The sequence below is a fragment of the Lichenostomus cassidix genome, chromosome 9 (assembly GCF_008360975.1).
Source record: "Lichenostomus cassidix isolate B80296 chromosome 9, HeHo_3.0, whole genome shotgun sequence".
Lineage (NCBI taxonomy): Eukaryota > Metazoa > Chordata > Aves > Passeriformes > Meliphagidae > Lichenostomus > Lichenostomus cassidix.
This window is the reverse complement of record NC_139490.1, coordinates 7,672,078-7,694,933: the sequence shown is the minus strand read 5'-3', so window position 1 is coordinate 7,694,933 and position 22,856 is coordinate 7,672,078. Positions and strand designations below refer to the sequence as shown.

At 38.3% G+C, this 22,856-nt stretch overlaps 1 protein-coding gene across 9 annotated transcripts in view; it reads right to left on the bottom strand.

Annotated features, from left to right (window-relative positions):
• ATP11B (ATPase phospholipid transporting 11B (putative)) overlaps window positions 1-22,856 on the bottom strand; it is a 67,297-nt gene that overhangs the window by 4,591 nt on the left and 39,850 nt on the right. For 2 of the 9 annotated variants that reach the window (XR_014854007.1, XM_085069117.1), the window contains exons 24-30: window positions 22,435-22,562; window positions 21,443-21,581; window positions 18,113-18,178; window positions 17,724-17,827; window positions 16,922-17,087; window positions 13,045-13,130; window positions 5,512-5,645 (exon numbers count right to left, since the gene is read on the bottom strand). Coding sequence is in view for 8 of the 9 variants with exons in the window: in XM_085069117.1 (XP_084925243.1) it covers window positions 5,543-5,645; window positions 13,045-13,130; window positions 16,922-17,087; window positions 17,724-17,827; window positions 18,113-18,178; window positions 21,443-21,581; window positions 22,435-22,562 (792 nt within the window). In the remaining variant the exon portion in view is untranslated. Of the gene's footprint in view, window positions 1-837; window positions 5,646-8,706; window positions 8,830-13,044; window positions 13,131-16,921; window positions 17,088-17,723; window positions 17,828-18,112; window positions 18,179-21,442; window positions 21,582-22,434; window positions 22,563-22,856 lie in introns of those variants that run through there. The other 7 variants (XM_085069119.1, XM_085069120.1, XM_085069116.1 and 4 more) reach the window with 6 other exon arrangements.

The window sequence follows — 22,856 nt, the reverse complement described above, 5'->3', positions numbered from 1 at the left end:
GATACAGAAATGCACTATGAACGCTGAATCAAACACGTATTTAAAAGGAAAGTTTGCTGCATTTTGTTTCTTCTTCTTGTCTTGTAATTTATTTTTAAAGCCTCAGCTTCTGAACTGGTCTTCACCTATAGCAGTGGGAAAAACCCCTCGGGTGCTGCACCTTCAAGTCACTACAGATTTAACAACAAAGTTGCAATGACAATTTCTTTACTGCAGAGATCTTGCCTTGAGCACTGAGATCTTGAAAATCCCATGGTACCTGCAGCCTTCAGGTGAGAGTGAAGCTGCCAATCAGTAATGCAAAAATAAAGCTCCAAGAGGAGAGCTGAAATAATCCCAGTTAAAGTCATGGGCAGGAATAATGAACAGCAGAGCTGTTTATAGGTAAGGAACATCCGAAGGATCTGATCCAAGGAAAGTGGGACCTGTTTAAAACTTCCTTTGCTCATTGAGCTTGGGAGAATTTGAGATGACAAGAGGGATATGTTCCTCTGGCAGCAGACCAGTTACAGTCAGCCAGGTTTACAGCAGCCCAGATTTTCAGTTTTTTACACCTTTAACTGTCCAACAGGAAGAATATTCCAGTTATTGATGGGCTTCACTGTCAGACACTGACAAAAGGGTGTCCCAGAGCAGCAGCATTTTACCCAGTCCCAGCCCCAGCACTGTTCCCAAGGCACCCTTGCAGCACCATTTCATCTCCCACATCCAAGGACAAGCAGTGCTTGAGCCATCCTGGCTGAGGGGACAGTGAAATGTTGCTGCTCCTCAGCCCCCACCACGCACACAGGTCTGTACTGGGACAGGGGAGTACCTGCAAGATGCACCATGCAGAGCTCAACTGTGCAATTTGTTTTTATTGGCATACTTAAGTATCAAAACATTGCCATCAAGGTCTTGGATCCTTCCGATAGACGAAGATAATTAAGCATTAATTATATCTTCAAAGTACAACATGACCGAATATAAATACATGAAAAAGAACAAAACATGCAAAAATTCCCCAACTTCAAAAGGATTAATAATTCAAAAAATTTATGCTAGTGAGACTTCTGCTCAACCACCAATTGTTAAAACATTTTTCCATGTCAGGATCCAGAGCTGCTAACAAAACACACAGGGCATAATAAAAGATGACTGACTTATGAATTGTACTTTGGGAGAACAGTGAACTGTTATATCCCTTATTATTCCAAATTGCTGATTTGTCACAGTTAACAGTGTTTTTCAAAGCAATGGCTAATATATTGCCACTCATACACCAGCATAAATATTTGAATTGCATTTAACTCTCAAAAATTACTAAACTGATTGCTTACAGAATACAGTAACCGTCCACAGAAATAAAACTGATTTGCAAACTGCTAAGACAGCATCTGCGAGACAGCTCAAAATGAATGTGTGTGTTTAAAGGGAAGGGTCATCACGAAAAATATGACTTGTAAAATTTTCATTGTGGAAATTCAAATTGATTGAAATTGGATCACTCAAATTTGGGAGGAGAAGGATTTCTGTCATTGCGCTAGTGTGACGCCTCAAGTATTAAATGTAGGATTCCAATCTGCTCATACAGCAACAAAAAAGATCAAATGGTCAGATGTAAAAGCATTCCTCAAAAAATTGTTTAGCAATTTGTAGGTATAATTAGAAAAAATCCTGGAAGCGATTGCTGTGCAGATTATGCCAGGCCAGACCAGCCCTGTCTGGACTCAGGAGTCCCTCTGGGCTTTCCTAGGGCAGCACCTGCTACAGGTGTGTGAGCAGCACAGCTTCCACAAGGCTTTCAAAAATGTCCCTGTCAGCAAGTGGCTGAGTCCATTGTGGAGAGAGTCAGGATGCTCCTGTCGTTGGCATAGAAGGGATCCGATGAACTCCATGATCTAAAGCAACAATAAAAGAAAAGTTTGGCTGACTGGGAACTTTATACTCTAGAGGTGAGGAGAAAAATCTATGAGAGCAAGAGATAGAAGTGTTATGAGAGCAGGCAAATGTAGCTCTTTAAAGGACTAATCTACTGATTCCATGTATGTACCTGCAGTTCATTCAGACCTTTGGAAACAGAAGCCAATTCACGCCTACTACAGAATAAACACACAGCTACAGATCACTCTGAATTAAAACAGGCAGCGGATTTTGTGCCTATTCTGCAGCTGAAGTTTCAGTGCTGTGCCTCAGGAGGCTGTGCATGCTGCCTGTGCACAGAGGCTCTGTGAGGCTGTTCCAGCAGAGCCCTGGGGAGCACACAGCTAACCCTGGAAATGCAGCACAGCTGTGTCCCAGTGGGAATCATCCATGCTGGCTGAGCCTGGGGGAGGCAAAACTCATCTACAGCCAGGAATCTGTTTCATCCCTTCCTGTTACACTTCAAAACATCAGCAAAACACCCAAGACGTCACAGCTGCTGACTCAGAGGGAATCTCACAATGTCTTTCACTTGAGGACAAATTACTCCTGGGGAAGAAACACTGTTCTTTGTTTATATAGGACTAAATGTGAAAAGCTGAAAATAGACGTTTGGAATGCAGGAGATCAAAACATAACAAACTTATCCTCCAAATAAGGCTCTGTCAGAAATCTGCTGTTTCTTTAGAACTGTTCCATGCAGTGCCTTGACACAAGAACCACTAATGGGAGACCCAACACTTCAGCAATGATTCCTACTGTACAAGAAATGTATGTGATCCAGCATTCATAATAGTTTAGTGACTGACAAGTGAAAGACAATTTAATGGAACAGACAGACAAAAATGCACTTTAACATACAACACCACACATTTTATATTCTAACTGGTGAATGAAGCTATAAGAAAATACTTCTCAAATACATTTTACAAGCAGTAAATTTATCACAAGAGACTATATTCCTGTGGCCCGCTACTCCAAGCATTTATACAACTTTGATTCATCAAAGTTTCTATCAAAATTTGATACGATGCTTGATTTCATGTTATCATATTTGACAGATTATCATATTTGACAGAATATCAGGAGCAGAGAATACAACACAAGCTGGCTACAGCAACATTATTTCAAACAGTGCTCTTCATTCTACAGCACTTGCACGAACAACATATTCATCAGCATCACTTCATACAACAAAAATAATTTGCAGCTACCTCCTGGTTGAATAATTAGCTGTTTTATAGAGTACAAGTACTCAAAAGACCATCCTGTTGGGGATTGCACAATCTTCTGGAGATTTAGATAAAAAACAAAGCAGCTCAAGCTCGTGAACAAAGTCTATACAATTTTACAAGCATTTTAAAATCACCCAATAGTTTTCTTAAATCTACCTTCAGCATTTCACAACTTGCAACTGCTTCAGGGGATTTAAGCAATTAATAAGCTAAAAAGTGAACAAAGACTTTCTCGTGTTACCAGGAAAGTGCAAGGGACAAAATGGTTCCTGGACTTTTAGAGCATGTTTTAAGTGTCAATACTGAGTGGAAGGAGCTGAAATCATTGGAGAAAGCAAATATGACTGAATTAAAAAAAAAAATCTCTTTTCTATTTGTACTGTATATAAATTTAAGTGAAACTAGAAGATCGTTCAGAGCAATTTCAACCAGAGGCAGAAGCAAAACCCACAGAACTTCAAGCCCTTAGTGTAGCACCAAGATAGTTTTGCATATTCATTAAACTTAATCCCAGTATCTGTGTTCTAAGAACTCTAAAATTATTTTGCTAGATGGAATTTCATCTGAAAACTACATGAGGTAAGCAGACAAGAAACCTGAGAAAAAGCAGTCTTGAAAAAAAGTGTTTAATATTCTGTCAAATATGAGTTAGCTTCAATAAATATTTTTAAGTTCTTAAGGAAAGAAAATTTGAGTGGAACGAAGAGCAAATTGTAAAACTGCAAATACATTGCAGAAAACAAAACACAGAATACCTACCTTATAAGACTAGAGGCTACTAAGGCAATTGTTAACTAACAATCTGCCCTAATTAGATAACAATAAGTGAAAAGAAGTAGCATGAGAAATTCCTCATTTGGAAAGCACAATTTTACGGAGAAGTGAAAAAGAAAAAACCCAGAAAACTTAGAGCAACTGCTACCAAAATGTTGATTTTTAGACCAATTAAATGCTCACCTTGTAGATTAAAAATTCTATTAAATTGTTTATTTTACACATCATGCCCGCTTTCTACACAGCAAGTTTGAATTAAAAATGTACTTAATTGTAACAGTTCATTTGTCATATGGAATGAAACTTTTTGCATACTCATACCCTAGATTTGTAGAAACATTGAATAAATTTCATAAGCAAGCCAGAAGAGAGAGACTGACTGAAAGCACAGACACTGTGTTCAACACAAGAGTTCCAACAGAGATGAGCTACAGACCAGGCAATACCTAAAGGCAGAATCAGAGCTGACAAAGCTGTCAGGGAAAATCACTCACACGAGATTTGATACCCAATGAATGATATCACAACCTTTAACTGAAAGAGACAAAGTTGCTCAAATACAAAATGAGTTTCCTTGAAAATGTGTGAAGTTCAGTGTTTTCAGGTTTGCCTTTTGACCAATGAAGGACCATGATATCATTCAGGGACAGAGATCACGATGTACAAAAGACTATTTTTACTTCTACCCCCAAATATTTCCATATTTGTTTGCTAACCCTCTTGTTTGGAAATGGGGATATGGCACATGAGAGGATTCAGTGAGAGCTCCTCTCCCAGTTGGGCTGACTGCAAGAGCAGTGTTGCTCCTTAGACATATTAAATTACTCAACGTGCTTTTACCCCACTGACGTTTGTTTCACACGTGATTTGTGAAGGAAAGATTTATTTAGCACATACTTTGGAATGGCACACATGATTTTGACAATATACCTTCTGGAACCCAAAAAACATTTAAAATTCTTAGAACCTGAAGACTCTGTTCCGTCAATTATTCTGATTTTAGAAATAGATTATAAAAGTTATACTACAAAAATATTTCATCTTCATATCAATCAATGGCTGAAAGATTTAAAGACTCTCCTTCTAACAATGAAGTTATATTTAAAGGGGGGAGTGTGAGCCTTTTATATACCTTCAGGAGTAATCCAAGCTCCAAGGTAAATATTTGGAGGTTGTACATCAAGAACCAAAGGGAAAAGTCTTTCGACTTTACAAACAACTCCTGATTCGTGAAGGCAAAAAAGTAATCATAAAAAGGAGAACAAAAACAGCAGCAAGGCTTGATTTTCTAAAGAGGAGAATGTACAAATCAAGAGAAATTACGGTAGATACAACACAAGAACTTGTAAAGCCAAACTAAACACTTTAACAGAAATCTTTCGAAAACCGTTTTTCCCCTCCCCATCCCTAAAGAAACCACTCAAAAAGAAACAAGAAGCTAATCTTTCAGGATGAAAAAAAGTACAATAAAGAGTTGCATTTTCTACTTAGATACGCAAAACCTGCAGCTGGTTTCTAGACATCTATTGCTGCAGGCTCATCAGGTTCCAGTTTATAGGAGAATCGTCTGCAGCAAAGGCTATTGAGAGAAATGCCACACCTGTTGACCCGGGTTGGGCTACACCTTCCCATTAGTCGTTCCAGCATTCTTCTAACAGATGTGCATGCTGTTTCCCCATCTGAGAAGCAGCACATGGAGTCCAAGCAGTTGATACCTGAACCTGCCTCAGTAAGCTGGAAACAGGAAACAAAAAAAAAAAAAAAAAAGGGGGAAAAAAGAAAAAGGAAAATCAGTACTCACGAATTCTAGCAAAGAAGAAGTTATCAAAAAACACTTAAGAAAAGCAGGTTTTTTTAAAGTTAGAGTGTTGAATATTTTTCAATTTTATAGGAGAACTACAACAATAATATTACCACTTCCTAAGGTCTACATACACTAAAATTTGTTCTGAGGTCTGAATGCAGCCTTGGTGAGCTCGTGGAAATGGTATGGCACCACATCTGCCTAACACTGGGAATGAACTGGTTAGGAGTTCCCTCCAACAAACCCCACAGCAGAGCACATGCACTTTCAGCTGGGATGCCTTCATTCACCTCTGTGGCACTGCAACAATTTATACAAGCTCAGCCCTATTTTAAGGGAAATCTATCAAGAGAAAGCTTCAGGCTGCAGAATACAACACAGCAACCTGATCCCAAATAATTTTTCCTCAAGTGAATAATGCAACTTCCTACAATAATTGACATTATATCACTACCATAGATACCCTTGGCTTGGTACAGAACAAAAGCACATTCCTGATTGTGTGAACATGGTTTATCCAAAAGCAAACAAGGCTGATGTCAGAAAGGTTCAGTCATGTTCATATCAGCATGAAGTATAATTCAACATTAACATAATTCAACATTAGCATAATAAACTTTCAACAGCTCATTTTTGTAGGTGAGGAAAAAAGGAATGAAAGAAATAAAAGAAAGCAGTAACTGATGAATGGGTGTGATTGCCACCTACCAGTGTGCTCCTCTACAGCACTGCTGCACCAACTGCAGCACAGCTGGAATCTCCTACTTCTGGAGACACAATATCCTAAACTGACTTCAATAACCATTCCAAAGAGAAATAAAGATGTGGAGTGTGGGGATGCTTTTTAATTTAATTTTAAACTCTCCATAAGAGCATCCTGTCAAACAAATACTGAACACACAGCCTGAATTGAGGCATCCACTACCCTCTCCTCACACCAGTGAAAGAAGAATTCTGGGAGGAGGCATCTTAGTCCATGACAGGACACAGCTCACTTAAGACCTTCCCACAGCTTTTCCCTGAGACACCAAAGGCCAATGACTGTTGTCTGAAGATTCTGTTTTTGAGCTCCAGTTTCTTTCATGCCACCCACACTTGCCAACCACTGCAAGGAAAGTGAAGAACCTCAGAGTTCCCCGTGGGAATGGTTTACCATGGGTGGACACACTGTGTTTCCTAATCCCCCCAGACAGGCAGCTGGACACATTTACAGCTTCACAACAGAAGAACAGCCTACACAACAAAGAAGAGGCAGCTAACAGAAACAAGAAGCATTTGGAAATACAAGAGAAAAATTCCAACTGGGAGGACAAGAAGGAACACACAGGCAGAACTGGTGTTTGTTTCCATGCACCTTTTCCTATGCCTGCCCCTTCCTCAGCTCTGTGCCACATTCCCCACAGGCCCTGCAGACCTTCCCATCACACCACTCACTGTGATGTTTGCAGGATTGTCAGTCAGCAGCTGTTGGAATGTACAGGATCTCTACAAACTGAGCTCCCTGATCCTGTGGATCCTCCTCAGAGGCTGTGCTGAGAACAGGCAGAACACACTTTAACTCACACACTCATCTGGGGGTCTTTGGGACACAAAAGGAACATTTACTGTGACAATGAACTTCTGTACCTGAGGGGCAGGAGCAGAAGAATTGCAAGCGACAGGTCTGAAAGGGGTTCTGGTTAAAACACAAACAAAACAAAACAAACCACATCTCAACAGAGCCTGTTGAGTCCCTCAACACTCTCATTTGATGGCCACCATGAGTGGTCCCAACTGCAGTGTCACAGAAGATACCAGAATCAGAAACAGCACACTGCAGCACCAGCAAACACGACCTTCAGAGCCACCTCAGTGTGCTCCCAGAGTTGTGACACAAGAGATTGCACAGAGCAGAAGGAATTCCCATTTGGAGGTCAGCACTCCCCTGCTGCAGATGGAGTGACCTTTACAGCTGTGGTCACAGCAACAAAAAACTGTAACATTCCTGCACTCAGGATTTCAAACTGAGTATTGAGTTCAGCCATTATCCTCAAGGAGACCTTTAAAGTTACTGCAGGAAGTCACAATACAATGGCTATATGTTGAATCAGATGAAGCAGACCATTTTTTCCCTTAGAAGCTGCTATCCTAAGAGCCAGCAGTCCCAGATATTATCCAAAGACTGTCAGAAAGAGGAACCAAGAGTAGCCCAAACGAGTTTCCAAGGAGGGAACCCTCAGCTCTGGATTTTGGAGACCTGATGTCTCTTTTCCTAGGATCATGCTTGAATCACAGCTTATGGAAAAGTTAATACCCTTTGTTAAGAAACCAGCAAATGTGACCATACATAAGCCTGGAAACAGCAATTCTGTTCTGTCAAATTCGCAGTTAAGTGTGAAGTCATACTGTGAGAACATTAAAGACAAAAAAACACAACTCAATTTTATATGCAGATATATTGTGTATTGTGGCCTGGTGAACATGGATTTTTGTGTTTACATCCACTACCTGGAAAGAAGAATCATGTGCTACAGAGTCCTTTTTCTCACTTTCTCTCTGTGGAGGACAATGATGGTCATAGTTTTATACCCAAGTAAAACCTGTCATGGCAAGGCAAGAAGGCATAATGTTCCCTGAAACAAACCCTCAGGAAACACAAGGCAGGAGAGACAATGTTTTACAAAAAATGAATGAGAGGAATATCAGATATTATCAATATTTGGGCAGCAAATAAAGTAAGTTCAAATGGTAAGATCTGGGATCTCAATAAACATAATATTTGATATGAGAATGGCCCATTGGATGTAATAAATCAAAAAGCAACTGAGGTGCAGAATTAAAGAATGATTCAGCTTGATAAAGAAAAAAAAAAAATCAAACCAACATTCTATGATGCAGATTTTCTCTTAGATACCAAAAATACATGGGTTATTTTGGAGATGGCTCAATGACTGTCTCTATATGATAAATGTCAATAAATACACACACATTAGGGTACAGTGGGAGTACTACCTAGTGGAGGTAAGAACTGTCGGGCAGGCAAGATGGGTCTAGCAGCTGCCTATTGTCCTCCCCTCTGTGCCTGCTTTCAGCAAAGTCACATGCTGAGCTGACTGAACCCTTATCTTCTTCCATCTGGAAGGACAGAAAAGCAACAGATCTTATAAAGCACCACGCTTGCATTGCTTTCAAACAGTCACCATTGTTACAAGAACTTTCATTTCACAGGTCTGGTCTTGAGAGAACGAGGCGTATTAGCAAGGTCAAGAGGCAATTTTTATTTTTGGTGGATCAAATGTGGTTTCTCAGTGCCTAAGTGCTGAAAGTGTTTGGCCTTTTTTTGTTCCACAGACTACAAAAGGGGAAACCCAAAAAATTTGGAATCTATTTCAAATTCTTAGATTTTGGAGTTTTGCTTGTTTTCCCCCTTCTAACAGAAAGGACCATTTCAGTTTGTTTGTCTTATTGCACATTATCTCACATGCCACAAGACAGACATTTCAGCCCAGCATTTAATCACACTGAAAAGTTGGGACTTTGTGGAATGGGGAATGTGTTAAATCCTGTACACTAAGTTAAGAGCACTGCAGGGAATTTTCCTGAGCCCAGGTCCCAGCTGCCAACATTCTGATGCCACATGGATGTTTCAGAAAATAGATACAAGAGGGTCATTACTATTCCACAATTAAGCTAAAAGTTGCTCCCTACTGTAAATCTCACTTTCTTTAACCCTTAATACACTGTATCCCAAAATCCCAAACAATTAGGATTTAAAATTTTATAGGAAAATATATAGGAATGTTGACATCTAACAACGTCACTGGCATGATGTTTTCATCGCTTCTTTTTCTACTCTTCATATCAAATGAACCTACAAATGCCAAATGAATTCATTATTTCCAAGTCATTAGACAAAAGTATCTTCAGGTATGTGCACTTTTGTGACTGAAGACAAATCCAAAATAGTCCATTCCTTCCTCACTGCCTCATCTTCCTCAAATAGGTTCTGTGGATTAGCCAACAGATCAGCACCAAGCTATGTTAACACAATGTACAGCCTGTAAAGGAAGAGATTACCCTTGATCACAGTGTAGCCCATCAGGGTGTTCTAGTACACCTCAATAGTGTGAATTCATGCTTCACTTGGACAGTTTTCTCAGAAATTACATGTTCCTTACATGAAACATAGGCTGTAAAAGGAACAGAGACCTCTCTGCTCTTGACTCAACACAGCCGGGCTGGGTCAGACCTGAAACTACTGGGAAGGGAATCCCATGGAACGGGAGCTAGAGTTAAAAACAGACAAGTAATGAAGGCCATAAAGCCAGGGCATGGAGCCTGGAGCTCTGGAGACAGCTGAGGAGCAGATCTGGACTGAGATGAAGGGAAAACGAGGCAACAACAGCCATGGATGGGCCTGGTAAAGGGGAAAGAACAGGGTTTATCTGAGACGTTAAATGCCCCGGAACCCTGGATAGAAAACCATGCACTGACAGCCTTCTCTGTAAATAAAACCCCTTCTGGTGTCTTATATTTCCCCAGTTTTGTGTACAGTTCATAACACACTGTCCAAAGGTAGAAACTCTGTAAACACAGTTAATCCCATCAGTAAGTAGAATTAAAACATCTACACAAGCAACACTTCTCAAATGTGGCTTAAGATTTCTGACAGTTCTTACAAAGCACGGAGACATGTAGACAGACATGCACACAGAACACTTTCTTTACATATAAAAACACAGAATGAGATACAGTGGGACCCAGTCAGTACCCTCAGATACATATTTCACACATTCCAAGAACAGGAGAGAGAGCTATGGAGGAAAGCAGTGCTCAGCCAGACTCCAGCTCAGCACAACACCTGCACCTGGCCTGTGCTACCTCATCTCCTCTTCATCCCAAGTTCCAAAAGTGACAGTACAGTTCAGAGGCAAAATTTAAAAGGCACACACAAAACTGCAATTCTGACTTACAGGAATCACCTGGACAATTAGAAGACCCCCCTCAAAGATCCTGTACATCACCAATGTACTCAATACAAACTTGAACAATTTTGCACACTGTGAAGCCTACAGAAATAAAACATTATTAAAACATCAATCTTCTCTTTTAATTTGCATTCATAAAGCGAGTCTCCTTTTGATCTCAAGAGAATAGTAAGCATGTTGGCAGAACAAGGCATAACTCAGTTTAACCTGGAGTTATGCTCCTTTTGAGCCTTTTAATACATATTTACAAACAACAAAAACCTGCCAAAGTCTGTTCATCAACCTCCATGCATTCTGCAGTCACAAAGGATGCAATCCCTGGGTGGGCATATACAAATAAGGTGTGACAGATTAGCTGCTTTACAGCTACATATTCACCAGGCAGCTCTTTTGTTTCAGTGCTCCTACAGTCTTCCTTGTCTTCTTTGCCCTATTGCTTTGGGAAAACCACAGAAACCAACCCATGTTCTTCACTTCGAATTAGATTTTATTTAGTACAGTGAAGTAAGTAGTTTCTGTCTACCAGCTAATTTTCCTTTTCACTGTTTTACGCAAGGATCCACAGGATAACTTCTGAACTCTGTCCACAGACAGAATAAAGAACTAGAGAAACCTGAATCCTTGTTTCCTTCTTGTTGCACTTTACAAGCTCAACTGTGTATTAGGAAGGCATCAGTGCTGGTAGTTTCAGGTACTATCAGATACTCAAGTGTGAAAATTCTGACTCACAAGAGAACTGGATTTGTATAATCATTTGTTATTCATGGACAAAACAGATTTCCCCTTTTTCTCAACCTTCCCCCTAAGTTTAATATAAAGAAAATTGCCTCACATTAGCAAGGATTCTCCTGGAAAACCACCATTTTAATGGCTACAGTGCTGCATTCCTACAGCTTTATTTTCCTTTAACTATCCAGCTGCAGAACCATTAAAATGTGTTTAGCTTTGGAAATTTTAAGATCATCTTCTAAAACCTTTGACGTAGATATGATGCGTGATGTAATTCACTTTAATAATTAATTGAGAAAACAGAGACTTACATAAACTTATCCAAAATTTTTAAAAGGTAACTTGATAAACTAAGATATCTGATAAACCAAGAATTTTAAATGCTTACTTGTAAAGGCTTTTCCAGAGGAACCTCCCTAATACGTTGCAAAGTTTAACAGCTTTCAAAAGGTATACTGTACTTTGCCTGTTTTAAAGCTATTAAGTGTTGAATTCAAAACAAAACAAAATCAAAACCAACCCACTACTATCCCCCTGGGTGTTTGGAAATCCAAGGTGGTATGTTTTACAGCAGGTCACTAACACCACAACACAATGGCCATTTCAAGTTTTGCCTTGTAAAGGTGTAGTGCACTCTCTGGGGAAATACAAAACTTTTCTCTTTTGGTTAAACAAACAGCAATTAAGTCCCTAAAATATAGGTTGGTTGGTTCTCCTAGGCACCTATTTGCACGTTTTAAACAAGAAAATCACCTTGAAAAATATTTAAAAGGAATCAGATCTTTGCATTAATTCTTGCTGTAGGATGTAGAAGTGGATACTGGTGGGATTGAACAAATTGAGACATTGCTGATGCATATGAATGCTTAAGTCTTACAAGAGAGAATCAGCATTTGACAGCATTTCATGTCATGAACTCGGTGCATTTGAGGAGTTGCAGAATCATGTTTTACCTGTACAGACTCATGTATGCTTTGATCTTGTTTTGAATAATTTTCTGGGACTTTGTAGCCAAATGCCTTTAGGAATATGTATCTATACACATTGAAAACAAACAACACTCACTTTTATAGCTGCACAAAACAGACACAAAAAGCCTCAGCTGCACAAGGGTATGGACGCACCCAAGCTTAAAACATTTTCTGCTCTTTTGACACAATTGAAAGCAAATTAAAATGGGCAAATAACTTGCAAGAAACTGCTGCCTGAAGTACATGGATCTTCCTGTTACAGCCTCACAAAGCTGAAATTATCCAGCATGCAAAAAGCACTGTTAACTTTTATCATAAAGAAACTAAAAGCATTATAACCATGCTAGAAAGTATGATTATTCAAAAATGGATGCAAGAACAGCTGATCTTTATTCTGAAAGTTGAGCATCATGCTAGGGATGTTTTGTCCTAACAAAAACAAACAACCAAAGCACGTCCAACACATGCTACTTAGGAGAAGCATTTGGCTCAGAAACACAGAGCAAAGCCAAGAAATCACCAAACTGAATGTTTCTGCACTACAGGTATTGCCCTCTCACCCCACTAATAAATATTCATGCCTCTTCCCATCTCTCTCAGCACTGGTTAGTTCACCTTGAGCATGCATAAGAGTTGATGAGGAACTGTCCCTCCTACTCTACCTAATTTTGCTCAGCTGATTCCTTGCCCTGGACAATGGCTGCAGTGCGATGAACTCGTCACTTAAAGCAACTCTGTTGGAGTACATCTACAAGTGGACAGAGAAGGGATGGAACATACATGTCAGTAAGTAGCAGCAGTAATTTTCTAAGAGAAAGACACAGGACAACACATTGTTATTTAAGAGGAATACACATCATATACAGAACACAAGCCTGGTACCTTCAAGACAGCTCCTGGGATCATCACAGCCAGTCACTGATTGGTAGGACCATTCTTAAAGTACTTTTGCTTTCACACTGAGAAAAGGCCTATACACTTTTACCATCTGTGCTTTATCAGACACTTTTATTCTATATTGCTTTCTCCCCTCGATAATGCTGTGATTTATCTTTACCCAAAGATTTATAGTTTGATTCACATTTACCTCCAATTCCTCCTGTATGAATCTGTAACAGACCTATATTAAGAAATTGCCCACGAGCTACTTCAGGGCAACTGACCTCAGTCAAACACAAGATGGTGTTTCTTTAGGCCAGCAAAAAACCCTTGGAACACAGCAAAAATAAAATAAAATGAAGTAACACACATTCATCTTAAGTGCATTAAGGGACATAAAGTTAACCAAGCTCATTTTCTATGGAAGTCAACCCATGCTTGCCTGTCAAATTTTTAGTTTCCCAAAACGAACGACTGAGATTTAAGTTGCTGTGACAGAACAATATTTACATTTTAAAGTCTACCAAGTGTTTCATATCAGTTAAATTTCTCTGCTCTCTTATGAATAACTGAATTAACGTAACATCCAACAGATCAAACTCACTCTTGATGCTATCACTTTATACTAACAAAAAGATACAAAATCAAGGTAAGGCAGATCCCTACAGATATAGTGAATTCAGAGCACTAAGTTTTTGGAGTAGGTCACACACAAAAAATTGCTGAAAAATTAAAACAATAGGGGCAAGCATTTTCAGCTGAGAAACCTGTGTTTTGCACACTGCTCCTGGGAACAGTTCAGAATTTAAATGATGTCAGACAGAAACAAACAACCTAAATAGCTGCAACTTAAAAACAAGGAACTAGGTCATGTAACAATTTATATTGCCATGATAAAAACACAGTAACTGTAAACCAAGCTTTTTCTTTCCCACAATATGAAAATATAATTTAGTCCTACAATTAGAAACGAATAATTAAAAACACTCAGTTATTCAGAGGGTGCACCTACACTATGAAAAAAATTTAAAAGGACAATATACAAAGTTCCATATTTACTCCTTCAATGACTTCCACAGAAGTCATTAACATCAGTCCCCACCCTTAGCATTTAGGACAAAGACATGCTCCAAACCCATTCTATCTGAAAGTCAGTCTCTTCCTCTGCTTGGAAACTGAAAGGAAAATATTTACTAGGAATTTTAAACAGAAATTATGAGGTATGATCCAAAAAGAAGCATTCTGTCACTTCTTGACAACAAAGGGTGCTAAGATGATCATCTGTTCCCCTTCAGTTGCATCTACTTTCTCACTGCAAGAACAGTGAAAGAAATCCAGTGGAGTTGATTGTCCCATTAAGAGCAAGAGTGGGAAAATCTCAACAGAATAAATCTCAAGAATGGAAATGAAAGGTGCCTTCTTTTTGCAAATACATTTTTGAATATAATCTCACTATCAGACACACAAAGAGAAACAGGATGGCTGCTGAAGAATTTCTGGTCAAATCCCATTTCACATACTTCAACTTTGCTGCATCAGGAATTAAGAATTTTCAGAAAAAATACCAAAGTATTTTGGTAAACAGAAACCCTAGTGCTGACTCTGTCAAATGCAAAGTAGAAAGCAAATAAAGAAAAAGATGACTAATAGAGATGCACAAAGCAAAATCCCCATGGCCAAGAATCAAGCTATAGCCACAGGAAAGGTGTTAGACATTCATCAAGATTCCTTTTTAAAAATAAAAAATCCTACTGTGTCCTTGAGAGCACAATTGTAATGGAAGCAAACTGAACCCAAAAATTCTTTAGAAAGGACTCAGAAAGCAAGAGAATGCAGCAGGAAGTCTATGGATAAGGACAGGAAAAAAACATGTGGTTTTTTGGGTTTTAATTCAAGCACTTCAAGAACAGGAAAAACCTCAACAACCACACCAATACACTGCCAGACAGCAACAGCTGATGTACAGCAAGGAAGGAAGGGGAGTGTTTGATAAATGTTGCCACTAGCTTTTGAAGAGGAAAAAAAAGATAGATAAGTATCATTACCTATAGACTCTCAATCCAAGAAGTGCAGTAATGTGCAATCCAGAGTCTTATCAGGTCTAGCTGAACAGTCTTCTGAAAGCCAGGGGTTATTTAGCTTGGCTTTCAGGTACTAAATTCCAAGACAGAAAAAGCAGCCAATATTCCAATTTTGAAAAGGGACTAATGGGATATTTTGGCTAGCAGTAGACTTGTCAGCATGATGTTGATCCTAGGCAAATAAGGAGAATGTCTCACATGGATTTTTTTTTAAACACACAAATTAGAAGGGTAATATAATTTAGGTACATCAACATGCACTTACATCAAAGTAATGACAAGGTTAGATGCTAAAGATAACAGCACTGATGCAGTGCAGTCAGGAGTTCTGTATGGCACAGAGCTCAGTGCCATTTGCATTAAGCAATTAGGACACCACAAAAATCAATGTGGCACACAGATGGACAGAAAGCTGCTAACAGGTTTCAGACCATAACTGTGCATGGGATATCTCTGTCATTCTCTGGGTTCTTCATTCACTTTCACTATTTTTGGCCCTATGCTAATTGATCTCTCATCAGTGACCTGAAAGAAATCAATGTCACCACCTGCAGATGTGCAGAAGATGGGTTATCAATGTATATTATTCAATAAACTGAATACAGCTGGGGCACTCATTATTGCCATACTTGGCACTGATGTCTGCTGTGCTGCAATATTGAGTCCACTGGCGAAATCCAAAATTCAAGATGAGGTTGAGGAATCGTGAGAGTTACAGGAAAAACCCAAGAATGATGAAAAGATTTTAAAACAACCTTTTTGAAAGAAGATGAAAGCCTAACATACCTATCAGTGCAAAAAATACTTTGATCACAAACCTAACTGAATAAAACAAAAACCATAATAGAAAGCTCAGTTTAGCATAGTAAGTATAAAAAGATAAAATGTGGAAAAATGAAATCAAAGAGACAGTCACTATTAAAACAATGGGTCAGGATGATTTCTCCACAACTGCCTCTAAAAAGAAGAAAACATGCAAACAGAGATGAGATATTTACCTAAAAGACAGCCTAATTTCACTAGAATGATTTAAAGGGTTATTTTGTATCCTGTGTCAGGCAAAAGGGAGATTCTATTACCACAGCATAACTTCAGACGTTGTCTGTGAATCTGTGAAACTGCCACATGGGTAATTAGCTTTAATTACAGAATCAACAATCAAATGCTTAGCATATGATATGATCTAGATCTGAGAAATACTTATTAAAACAAGCCTTACTAAAGTAACTTTTAAAATTATTGTTTCCATCATATTTAAAGAACTATTCAGTGCCAATCACAGTTGTAATTCTAACACCCAGACCAAAATAAGTTTCAATCTAAATTCCAGTATGAAAATGCACAGTATGATCCTTTAATCTGAGATGAAGACTAAGTGACCCCTTCATAAATAATTCTATTCTTGTTATTATCAATTACTTAAACATAAAACATTACTGCCTTGTAAAATGGTGTCCTCACTTTTGTAAATTTAAATTAACAAGTGCATTTTGAAATGAGAACACTTCTCTGCATTAAACATGACAGCAATGTAAGAGGATAACTATTGGTCAAGTTGGATACAAAAGCGTAACATTACCTGAGCTTTTTCAGTACTTGTTGGTTGCAGATGTCTGTACAGCACTTTCTTCACAACATCAATAAACAAACAAGCAACTACTATGAGGATTATGGCAAACCAAGCAGAACCACTTGACAACAGTTGAACAAATACAAAGTACATGTCCTGGGTATGTAAAAATGGCCTGAAAAGTTAAAAGAAGTGGCAATTACTACAAAGAACTTCTAGAAACAGAAGTACAGCATAGGCTGTCTCAAGTGTGTCTTATTTTACATCAAGCAATGAGACTCAGGACGCAGAGTCACAACTGCACCATGTCCATGTAAAGTGCAGCAACCTGTTGGACCTGACCTGCAAATAAGCTCCAGGGAGAGAGGGCACTGAACTTTGGAGGAAAAGTTGCTGATTTAGTTTTAAATTGTGTTGCAGAGAATCAATCACCATCCTATCCCTTCAAGACCCCAAACAATGAGAAAAAACACTTTACTGATCCAAACCTCAGTATTTTTATTTCTGTTGCAAATATTTACCTATTACATAGCACCTTTGGGAACCTACCTACTTCTTAAAAATGCCTCTATAGTTACAGGCTGTCAGAGACAAGTACTGTGTGTCCTCAAGCACAGGACAGCATAGCAGCCCTGCCTAAATTTTTTAAAGAATCACCAAAAGCAAGTGGCCACTCTGGGTTTAAAATTTTTTTTTCTGCAAACCTGTCACAAAATTCAGAGCAAGATGGTAGAACATAATATTTCAGTATTTTTTCATAGCTTCATCGATCTTAAATGTAATAAAAAGGGGGGAAAAGAGAATCACTTACCAGATAATTCCCCCATAAAACAAGGAGAATATGAAATAAAATACAATGGATCCCCAAGTAACAAAATGGTTTATCCATGTCCAGAAGTGAGTTTCTAGTGCCATCTAAAACAGAGATAACTACAGTGAGCTTCTGTTTTCCACCCACTTCACCGAAAATGATAAATACCAGTCAGAACATACTTAAGAACTTCCAGCCCAAACACTAAATATTGTTGTATCACACAGAAAACTAAAGAAAAATTTCAACCACTGTTGAAACTAAAGATAAAAGTCACTTATCTGGAATCTTCAAGAAACAGCAACTTTTGAATCAATTTTAAATTACTGCTTTATTGTATATTTGTCTATATATCCAAACACAGAGAATAGGTCAGTATAATAACCTACCTTCATCGTAACAGTTATAACCATAACGGTGAAGACCAAAGTACCAAATGTCCAGTTTCCAAACATCTAAGAAAATGGCAAGGCAAAAATCATGGAAGGAAAAAACATCAGTTAAGAGCATTCACAGAGTTGAGAGCATTCTTTTTAAGTCAGCTACACTAAAGAAATAAGACTGTGGACATAAGCTTGTGACAAGTAATCATCATGAAAAAAGCAAGGAGGACACACAACACAAACTACTAGAAAAAATACAGCTTATGATAAGAGCAAAATTAACAACCCACAAAGTCATCTTTCTTCTTGGTTCAAAACAAATCACCACAAAGGCTACATGAAATATTTTAAAAAAAGCCAAAACAGTAATATGTAATTATAGGAAAATGAAGATACCAATTTGATAAATTAATTATAAGCGTCCAATAGAAAGGAAACATCAGGTGGAAGGTATTCACTTTAAGTGCAAAACACTTTTCAGTTTAAATACTTCCAGGTAATTTCAACATGCAGCATCAACTGAAGGTTCACTTTTAACCCCAAGCACAATTTTACAATTCAAAAATAATGGTGCCACTGTATTTTACAAAGAAAATTCTAAGGTAAAGACACTTTGTTTCAAGGCTACTAAACACAAAATTAAGCATCAATTCTGAAACACTGATATCTGTCACTTTTGTATTCTCTTGTGAACATAAATCAAACTATCAAAACTCTGAACAAGGTCTACAACAATAAAATCTCAGCTCTGACAACCAAGCAGGGAGGCTGAGGTTGTATCTATCTACACACATGCTACTCACAGCTGCCATTCTACACCAGGTCCAGCCTGGAAGTGGCTGGGGGGTCACAGGGAAGATGTTGCTGTTTCACCTGTTTTTGCCACTGACAAACTGAACAACAACCAAATCCTCAACTCTGTGTTTACTGGCAGCAGACTAAGCAGGCAAGGAGGAAGGTACCACATGCAGACAGGCAATCAGGGTCATCCTAGAGCTGATGTGTCAGTATGGCACAGGGGCACGGAACTGGGATTCGCACAGTTGTAGTTCTTGTTGCAGAGCTCTGACAAAAACATCCCATCAGCCTGAGGACAGATCTCACAACTGCTTCTCTCATCTATACACTAGGTACAAAACTGAGGCAGCCATGAGTATGGATTTACTGATAATTTTAAAGATCTTTGTTAAAACATGCCTTCTTGAAGCCTTGGATTTACTTGTCCCGCTGACAGTAATGGTTAACAAGTATGCGCTTGTTGTTAACTGCTGCAATATTCACTTAAAAGTAAAATTAAACTTCTGAGCGACCTGTGAAAGAAAGTGTCTTTGCTAACACTGCTCTCAATGGTCACAGAGTTAGAATGCAAAACACAAACAGGTTCTTGCCACCATTTTATTTTTGAACACATTTACACTGTAGATGCTGCATCCTTTAATCCTATGAAGTAACGGATACAATATTTTGTATCTCCTCCTCCTCTAAACTCTTACCATTTGCCTGTTAGGTTTCAATATCTGACGACATGCACAGCATGAAAAGGGGGAGAAAAAAGAACTAAAAGATCAAGTAGTTGCACAATGTGTTGAGGTAAGCCTTAACAAAGCACCAATGTAAATTTATAAAATAATTTACAATCTCTTCTATTTCTGCTGTGCTCTGAACAGAGAACTTGGAATGGAAACATGAGGCCTTGCACTAACACTATCCTGTATCACAAATCTGTTCAGGTAGTCACTTCTTGAGAACTTAATAAGAAAGCACTTCAGCAGTGCACAAGGCTCTCTTCCCTTAAATTTTACTTTTCCAGGCACACATTAAATTTGTAAGAAACTTTATGTCCTGCAGATATTTCACTGCAACACAGTTTTACCAGTTTCAGTAACCATCTTTTAGCAAACAGAGGGCCAGAGTAACTAAAAACCAAAAATGACTTAGAATTTATTTGAAGTCATATCACACAAGAAGCCAAAGGGCAGCTGCCAGTTCCCCAAACCAAACAGTTGTTGCTAAACACAACGAAAGAAGTCTCTTCCTGCCCTGTGGACACTTACTAAGCAATTTTGAAGTGAGGTGCTTTGACAACTGAAGATGGATGCACCAGAACACACTGATTCATAGTCTAAAATTACCTCATTACAACAGTCCTGAAGGACCTTTACCAGCTCACAAGAATTTCAAATACCACAGCTTGTAACAAATGACAAGAGAGGACACAACTCATACCTCAGCCATGAAATGACATTTTAATCTAAAGCACAACTATTTTAACATTCAAACATCTCATGATGGAATAGGTGCTCCAGCTGGTTGCTCCACTCCCCCTTCACTGCTCCTCCCTCTGCAGGGATTCTGCCAACCACCAGCTCTGCCTGCAGCCACTCAGGGCCGTTCTGTTCACTGTCTGTACATCACTGCATTTCTGACTAAACTTCCTGAGCTCACACCCATTCCCTGGCACCAGGTCACCCCTGTGGCTTCAGCAGGATGCTCTTTTTGTCCCTTGTGCCACAACTTACAACTCTGCCAAGCACTATGAGAACTGGCAAGTTCTTCATGCCAGTATTAAGAATGGCATAATGAGAATCAAATTTATTTTTCCATTACTATCCATGTTTAATGAGGGAAAAATCAGTATCTAACTGCTCTAAATTGAGTTAACTAATTCAGAAACAGGGGAAATAAGGAAACAGACTTGTCATGGTTTCATCCAAGCCTTAGAGTACCTTTGTAAATGATTCCTCCTGTGAAATTTAACATCTTTAAAATAGAAAGTGTCAAATTACTATTTGATGATTTCATTAAGTTATAGTCTTAAAAACATTTATTGAATAACAACCATAATTTAAAAGCAGCTTGCAATACTAAATTTAAAAAAATGCAGAGTAATTAATGTATTTTCAGGAGAAGCTTTAAGACATTTGTCAACTTTTAGCCTAACTTTATTACAGCTACTGAAGAGAGGTCATTGCTTGACACTGCAATTAAATCCAACTCAAAATGAGTTTTGAATGAATGAATATAAATTCTCATTTGCTGACATGAAATACGATTTTGACAAAAACAGTTTACAAAACACAACAAAGTTTAAGACAACTGTGATACATCTATTATCTTAAAAGATATGTTCTTCATGGACATATGCTTTCTGACAACATCTACAATTTCCACATTAAGAAATATTACTCTTGAGAGCACATACAAATATTGACAAAGAATCTTTAACTATGTAGTTCATAAAAACAAAATCTTTTGGACACAGGAGGATTTTTTAAAAAAAACATTAAGAAATATCACCAAAAACACAGCGATAGAATAACACTTATGATATTGTACCTGGCCATTTCCCAGCAGAGAAGTGTCTTCTCCCATTAGAAGATACGAACCATAAAAGAAAACAAATGCATGAAAGAAGCCCAAGATGGTCCAGTAAAGAAATGGTTTAAACCCCAGATGGGCATTTTTACTGATGTCTCTGCAGAAATAAAACAGATTTTGGATTTCATACTGTCCATAAGTATCAGCTATTTACACTGCATGACTGCTACTGCTCTGAATAAATGTAACTTTCAACTGCACCAAAACACATTTAACAAATGCTGACATATGAAAAAAAATACATAAATCATGGACAAAAGAACTCTGAGCTCTCATGATTTGGCTCTGCTTTAAGCAGCAGTCACCAATGGCAAGGGTTTCTAATGGGTCAAATTCAGAATAGCACAAACTAGAATTCTTGTCCCTGGAGGTGGAACTGCAAGAGGAAGAAAAAGCCAGATCTCCTGATACTTACCCCTTGCTCTGCTTAAAAGACCTTTACAAAAAGAGAAACATCTGAGAGACGTCTCCTTTTTCATAAAAATACCTACTTTTTTCTCCAAAAAGCAGTATGCAGTGCAACATGCTACCACTGGGAGGACATCTAATTCAACAGGAAATCGCTTCTCTTCTTAGTATTGGATTTTTTTGTGGTGATTCCCCAAACCAAGGTGTCCTAGTTTTTCATTTTCCTGTCTGAGTGATTTTCACCTCCTACATATAATGGAGGAGAAGGCTGCCAATCATGTGAGCTGACCAAGTGCTCAATGCTCTTCCATTCTTAACATGGCTGACATAAAAAGACACTTCTCTTAAATTATTCCTGTTAATTAACTTTTAAGACGAAAACTATGAAGCTTCAATTCTTCCTCATCCAGACAGTTACTAAAAATGCCTAAATAACAGATAAATATTGCACAAAAGGCCTAATAGCAAGTTCAGAGTTCTGGAGATGCCACTTTTGCTTTACAAGATGTGCCCCTGTGGGAACTGTGGCAGGACATACATACCTGTAGAGCACAGGTTTACTCTGCAATACATGCGGGTGCACATGCTGCTCAAAAAGACTGTAGATGAGGACAGGCAGGGAAGTGAAACAAATATTGTACAAAGTCAGGTATACACTGTCATAGAGCGTCTGCAAAGGAAAGCAAAAAGTATTTGATGGCTTGTAAAGAAAAAAGGTATTTATTATTAAGACTTATTTATATAAAGATTTATATTTATAGATATGATTTCTATATTTATTAAGATTTATTAGCACACTAATAGCAGCAACAATTGATTAGTTACATGAATTTGCTAGTCAGGAAAACAGCTGTACTCACATAACCATCCAATACCATCAGCTATCAAATACAGAAAATGAAGCTGGATATTTGTTAAGTGTAACATGTCTGTTGCTCCTTATGTTACTGTTCCCTATTTTCAA